At 48.5% G+C, this 7350-nt stretch overlaps 1 protein-coding gene across 1 annotated transcript; it reads right to left on the bottom strand.

Moving 5' to 3' along the window:
* Nucleotides 1–838: 838 nt before the first annotated feature.
* Nucleotides 839–1717, bottom strand: LOC308637347 (sialic acid-binding Ig-like lectin 9; the record flags this gene model as incomplete). Its single annotated transcript, XM_081273660.1, has 2 exons — nucleotides 1210–1717; nucleotides 839–1023 (listed from the first exon to the last, which is right to left on the bottom strand). Exons 1-2 carry the CDS (start codon nucleotides 1634–1636, stop codon nucleotides 839–841), a joined length of 612 nt encoding a protein of 203 aa, XP_081129786.1. The 5' UTR covers nucleotides 1637–1717.
* Between the last annotated feature and the right edge of the window lie 5633 nt (nucleotides 1718–7350).

Below are 7350 nucleotides of genomic sequence, written 5' to 3'. Positions count from 1 at the left end.
GGTTCCACACACAGCCCCCCCACCCCCTGCACTGCCAGCGGCAGTCCCACCTGCAGCCCTCCTAGGCCCCCTGCTGCCCAGACACCCTCCCAGCAGGAGCAACTGCAGAGCCCAGTGGTCAGAAGGGCTGGCCAGGACCCTCTGTTTTCCATAGTCTCCAAATTGCAAAGAAAAACAGAAGAACAGGAAGGAGAGACCTGGGGAAGCCACAGAGAATCTGCATGTAAGAGAGGAACTTCTGAGAGAGCTGGAGAAGCCCTCTGGTTCCACTTCCCCAATTTAGAAGAAGACCCCCAGGTCAGAGTGGTGAGTGTGTGGGCTGAATGCTGTGTCCCTCCAAAATTCACATGGTGACATACTAACTGCTAAGGGGAGGGTCACAGGAGGTGGGGACTTTGGGAAGTGATTGGTCCTGGGGCAGAGCCCTGATGGATGAGATTAGTGTCCTTACAGAAGGGACCCAAGGGAGCTCCTTTGCCCTTCTGCCACAGGAGGACACAAGGAGGAGGCAGGGTCGAGGAGGACACTGGCCTCCCCAGACATGGGGTCTGCCAGCCCCTGAGCTGTGGGCGTCCAGCCTCCAGAACTGTGAGGAGCAGATCTCTGCTGTTCACACGCCCCCAGGTGATGGCCTCTCCCCCACAGCCCAAGGACTCAGAAGGCAAGTGGGTCCCAGCTCTTGCCTCTTGTCTGGGGCAGCCACCTCATCAAACGTTGTCCACCAGGGCTGACTGGGCTGGGGGAGGAGAAGTCCCGTCAGATGGGGAGGGAAGGACTGTCCAGTCTGTCCAGGGGACAAGGAGAAGCTGCATTCATGCCACAGCCAGGTGGTGCCCATTCACACTGGGCCCTGAGGTCTGCAGCTAAGGGGTGAAGAGGACAGGTCCAGTGGTTTCTTTGAGGGACAGCAACGTCTGTGGGGTGTTCCCTGCTCATAGGCCCAGGGCACAGAGCAGGTCAGGTTGCTGGGTCGGCCAGACTCCAGGGTCCCAGGGATGAGGATGTCAGGGGTGTGGGTCATGGCTGGTGAGCAGAGGGGACAGGCAGGGTCAGCAGGGAGGGTGGGAGGTGGGGCCCTGAGAGAAGCTCAGGCTCTGACCCAGCTGGTCCCTGAGCCCCTATGATTGGTCCCCAACCTTTCAGGGTCCCATCTTGCCCTGCCCTGCTGCCTCGTAACCTCCTGAGACTGCCTTGAAGCCGGTGCCTTACCTGTCACATGCACTGAGACCACGTAGGATAGGTAACTGTATCTCAAGTGATCTCTCTCCACCCGAAAATAGTATGACCCGGCGTCCGTCTTCCTGGCGTCTCTGATGCTCAGGAAGCAGTTGTGGGTTGTTGGGTCCCCAAGGAGGTGGAATCGGCCCTGGATCTCCTCCCACACTTTGTGGTCAGGATTGTTGGTGGCCACTAGAGCATCCTCTTTCCTGTCCCGTATACGGAACCAGTAGCCATGAGCTGGGTCCCAGTTAGTCCAGCTGCTCCAGGGGTAGGAGAATTGGCAGGGCACATGGACACACAGGCCCTCCTGCACTGTCACCTCCCTGGGTACCCTCAGAGTGTAACCCCCCTGGCCCTCCACCTGCCCACAGCCCCGCAGCAGGGGCAGCAGCAGCAGCAGCAGCAGCAGCAGCATGCTGGCCGGGGCTGCAGGGCTGAAGGGGAAGTCTGCCCCCAGAGCTCCTCTCTGTAAAGTTACAGCTGCAAGACAGGGAGGAGCCCCACAGGAAGGGGACAAGGAGGGATGGTGACCTTCTAGAGGAGGAACATCAGCCCGCCTGTACCAGGGTGGCCTCCGCCCTTGGAGAGCAGCCCCCACCACCACCCTGCAGCCCCGAGGACAGAGATAGAACACCCCATCTCCTCCCTCCCAGTTGACATCCTTCCCCTTGGGTGACATTTTCTGCAGTGTGAAATGGCTCCTCTCTAACCAGACTCTTGCACGACTCCTGAGGCCCTTGCTGTTCTTGGAATGAGGCATGAGACTCAGGGTCAGGAACAGCCAGTGTGGTGTCAGCCTCTGGGCAGTGCACACGTCCTCCCTACACACAGCAGACCTGGACAGTCCCCAAGGAGTCACGGTCTAGGGCCTGATGCTAAGTTCCCAGGCACCCAAAGCTTCTGGGGAAAGGAGCTAAGACTGAATGATTGTGTTCTGTGCATTTGAAGACTATTTGGGCACGTGTAGATGTTTAGAAATTTTATACTTTGGGGGCTGTGGCTGTGGCTCAGTGGTAGAGTGCTTGCCTAGCATGTGCGAGGCCCTGGGTTCGATCCTCAGCATCACATAAAAGTAAATAAATAAAATAAAGGTGTTGGGTCAACTACAACTAAAAAATACTTTAAAAAAAAGAAATTTTATACTTTTCTTTTGTATGAAGTCTTTGATCTCTGTGAAGTTTACTTTGTTATCTAGTAGAAATGCACTTTGCACTAAAAACTCATTCATCTGATGGTAGGATAGGGGCACCACCTACACTCTGTTTAGTGCTTGCCTGTATCATTTGCCATCTGTAATTTTTGATGATCATATATTGTGTATGTTAGTGGGGTCTTGCGACATGTAATACATGCCTACCGTGTGCACTAGTCAAATGCAGTCTGCCATCATCCCCGCTCCTCCTGCGCCAACCACTAGTTACCACTACTCTACATTCAGGTTGACTACTGTTTTTAAACTCCCACATAGGAGAGAGAATATCCGGTACTTGTCTTTCTGCATCTGTTATTTCACTTAACGTAATGTCTTCCATTTGTCTGCAAATACAGGATTTTATTTTTTGCGGCTAAATACTATTGCATGGTGAATATACACACATTTTTAAGTTCACTCATCCACGGATGATCACCCCGGTTAATTCCATATCTTAGCTCTATTGCGAATACTGTTGCAATAAAAAATGGGTGTGTGGGCATCTTTTTGGTATGCTGATTTCGTTTCCTTTGGCTAGACACCTGGAAGTGGCCTAACTGGTCACACGGTGGGTCTATTTTTAGTTGTTTTTGAGGAAGCCCATATTGTTCTTCATAGTAGCGTTGAGATTCTCACCAAGAGCATATGAGAGTTCCTTTTTATCCACATTCTCACCACCATTTGTTATTTTTGTTGTTGTTTTTAAATAACATCCTAGGGCTGGGCATGCGCGCTCGCCTGGCATGCGTGCGGCCCGGGTTCGGTCCTCAGCACCACATACCAACAAAGATGTTGTGTCCGCCGAGAACTAAAAAATAAATATTAAAAATTCTCTCTCTCCTCTCTCACTCTCTCTTTAAAAAAAATTTAAAAAAAACAAAAAACATTTCTTTAAAAAATAAATAAATAAATAAATAACATCCTATTTTAACTATTACCACGGCTAATGTTATTGAACATTTTTCATATATTTGTTGGCCACTTGCATTTCTTTTTAAAGAACTGCCAATTCAGATCATTTGCATTTTTTTCAATTAGATTACTTGGTTTTTAAAGTTTTTGTGAGTGCTTATAGATTCTGGACATCAGTCCTTTGTCAGAGTGGCTGGCGTGCACTTTCTGGGTTCCTGCGGGTGCCTCTTGGCACCGTTGATCATTTCCTTGGTGTGCAGAAGCTTTTGAGTTTTGCATTCTTTCCCGTCAACCCTGTGAGCCCTCACGTTTTATTTCTGGCTCTTGTGTTTCATTCTTTCTTGCAAAGGCTTGGACATGAGTCCTACTCTCCCCTAGGAAGAAGTGAATTCGACAGAACTGGACGCTGTCCTCAGTGTCCAGTGCTGAGCTGGGCGGGTTGTTAGAAGGCTCTGCAGTGGGGGATACATGTGCAGGGGCTGGGGCTGCTCTTTCCGAGGTGGAGCCTGAGCTCTTGGGAAGGAGTCTGCAGAAGGGATGTGACCTGGACCCCCGCGCGTGAGGAGGTGCACAATCCGTGGACGCCACACACACTGGGCGCTGCTTGGAGACTTTCTGGGCCGAGATGAGCCAGGACTCACTGTCACATCCGCTGCCTTGCCTGGTCATTGTCCCACAACCGCCAGCCCCTTCTTCCCCTGGGGATTTGCTCCTTGGACTCTCGGCTGGGCCTGCTGGTCTCTAGAGACAGGAATGGAGACTGCCTGTCAGGCTGGGAGCAATGGACCCCTGGGAGCCAACAGGGTCTGTTAGGCAATAACTCCTGCTTCTGAATTTGGAAAACATTTTCCATCTGTGTAGGTGAGGGCTAAGGAGGAAGTGATGGGAATCAGGGACTTGAAGGATTCTCCTTTAATGGGTACATTATTGGATATTGTTTAACATTTTCTCGGTTTTGTTTTTTTTTTTTTTTTGCTTGTCCATAAAATTTAGAATTAGCTTGTCAATTTCTGTAAGACCTCTTGCTGAGAATTTGTTTGGGATTGCTGTGAATTTGTAACCTAATTTGGGGAAAACGTGTGCCTTACCTATATTAAGTCTTCCGATTCCTGATCATAGGAGATATCCATCTAAGTAAATATGCATGTTCTGCACACCTAGGTAAATATATATGTTTATATACAAATATATTCATTTCTCTCAGTAATTCTTCTCAGATCATTCAACTTTTATTTTTCCTTCAAAAATATTTGTTTTATCTCCCTATCTAATGAATTCACATGGGGTTATTTATATTTTCCCCTTATTACCCTTTCATATTTGTAGGAGTCCCAGTGGAATCTTCTCTTGCATTCTTCTTACTGGCAATTTGTCTCTCTTTCTCCTTGATGGAGGAATATGTGACCAGGTAATGTATAAATATCTATATACGGAGACATGTACACACACGTCACACGTATGGATACGCGTCCTGCGATCACCTTTCAATGCTGGTGTTAGGGTTTGGATCTGGATGTCCCCTGGAGGCTCACGTGTTGAAGATGAGGTCCCCAGTGCAGCAATATTCAGTGGTGGGGCTTTGGGAAGTGATTGGATTGTGAGGGTTCTGACCTCATCTCCTTAAGAAGATGGAGCAGTGGGACCATCCCCAGCAGACTGGCTGGTTTGCCCTGAGGCTGGCTGCCTGCTGGCTGCAGGAACTTGGGTCAGTGGTTTCATTCTGTGCCTCGGGCTTCTCTTCCGTAAAACGGGGGTCTTAATCGCAGCTCAGGGGTCTGTTGTGAAGATCAGAACAGTGCCTGGGACACAGGCAGCTCTAAATGAGTGCAGTCATTGCTACTCTTGATGTTAGTTAATAAGAAAGCCAGGTTTTAGAAGAAGAGCCACACAATGGGAGGGAAATCTGGCAATGTGTTAATTAGTACAGGTTGAGCTCCCCTCATCTGAAACTGTGAAATCTTTAGTGCTGCAAAATCCAAAACATGTGGAGTATCAATACGATGCCACAAGGGGAAAATTCTGTCCCTTACTTCGTGTGACGTGTTGCAGTCAAAATGCAAGAGAGTAGAGGAAGGAGAATAGGAGGGGAGGAGGGGAGGAAAGAAGGGGGAAGTACTGAAATGCAGTAAATCAAATTCCATTCATGATGTTTTTTTGTCAGAATGAACCCAACTCCTAGATATAACTGCAAAGCACTAACAAAAGAAAAAAAATCATGAAATTATTTTTTTTAAAAGAAAAAAAAAATGCAGGAATTTCTAGGGGAAAGGATGATGGCCAGCATCTCTTTGTGGGGTTCTTTCTGCCCAGGGGAATCCAAGCCACCCTAAAACTTACAATCTCAGATAATTAGCGAATAACAAAGCACAAATACTCAGAAATATGTTTACAGGAAGTGAAGCCCCTGATAGATCTAGTCCACATGGGCTCTGGAACTAGACAAAGGGAAAATGGCTCCCGTGATTTATTTAAGGGGGTCCATCAAAGGCAGGGGTAAGGTTTCAAGGGCAGAGTCTTGCTTCATGATATCTTGCAGTCAGCAGGTTGATTGACATCTTGGCACACCCATCTCAGGTGGTGTGTGGGCCAAAGCAGAGTGGGAAAGAGATTCACATTGTCCCTGGGCAATTGACCAGACGAAATGTCCACCGGTTATTCCCAGACACCAGGTATCTCTATCAAGGAGGCATCCAAGAATGGTGACCCGCATGCAACCCATGAACAGCTGGTGACACAGGCATGCTCAAATTGTTGTATAAAATTATCTTCAGGCCATGTATTTAAGGTGCATTGGAAACATAAATGAATTTCATGTTTAGAAAGATATCTCATTATGTATATGCCAGTACTCCAAAGTCTGAAAAAATCAGAAATCCAGAACACTTTTTGTCCCAAGCATTTCTGGTAAGGTAAAATGAACCTGTATACAGAAGGGTAAATGAATAGCTGATACATGTAATTATTCACTCCTGAGAAAAGTTAAAAGTTGTGCAGGAGAAGAAAAGTCATCACAGTGTATATGGGCAGCCCTATGTAGTTCAGTCAGTCATGTAATAGGGAAGATGGATCTGATGGTCAGAAATGGACTCGCTCTTGGAGGCATGGGCATGTGCTGGGGATGGGAGTGAGCGATGCAATGGTCTCAACCCAAGAACCTGAGAGGCAGCAAGATGAGCATGTCACTGAAAGACGCGGAGGTGTGGGGACATTAGCCCCCTGGGGTCCACTCTCAGAGGGAGGATCAAATTGGCTTCAGGGACAGCAAGTCCAGGATCTGCTCCTTCCTGCACCCGCTCTCCAGATGAACAGCTTCTGCAACCTCATAGATTCAGTATTATCCGCTTTAGTCCTCCACTGTTAGGGCTATGGACTTATTCATTCTGCATAACTCCTCTTCCTATGTAAGTGCATGCTTTTACCTTTTAACCTGACTCTCTCCATTTTCTGCCCTTCACATTCCTGTTCTACTGTTTCTATATATTTCACTTCTCCTCCCCCCTTTTTTCTCTATATAAGTGAGACTGGACCTTAGTTCTTTGGTGACCATGAACTGCTGGTACCGCCCGTTATTGGTGACGAGTCCTGCTTCCTCACGTGATGAAGTATAACATTGGAGAAGCACCCGGAGGCAAGCATATAAATCAGGGTTTATTTGAAAAAGGGGTAACATAGACTTCTCCCGGGAGGGAGGGAGGAGGGGGCCATAGCTGGTGTCCTGGTGTCCCCAGAAGCCAGGGTGTTCTGTGTTTCTATAGGTCTTAGGCTTCCTTTGTTCTCCTGCCCTCTTCCTCTTAACTTTCTCCTTCCTACTTATGTGACTTGGCCTAGGAAATGCTCAGAGGGATGGCCAAGAGGTGGGCACCAGGTGGGCTGAAGGGGGGAGGGCAGGATGGTGCCACCCAGGACACATTATAGCTCTCTGTAGGCAGGGGCCACTCCTGGGACAGGTGACCTCAGGAGCAGGTTGGAGCAGGGGCAGGTCTTGATAAGGGTGGAGGAAGGGCTGAAGGAATTAACATTTCAGT

This window comes from Spermophilus citellus (genome assembly GCF_964194105.1).
Source record: "Spermophilus citellus genome assembly, chromosome: 18".
NCBI lineage: Eukaryota > Metazoa > Chordata > Mammalia > Rodentia > Sciuridae > Spermophilus > Spermophilus citellus.
This window is presented reverse-complemented; position numbering and strand designations above follow the sequence as displayed.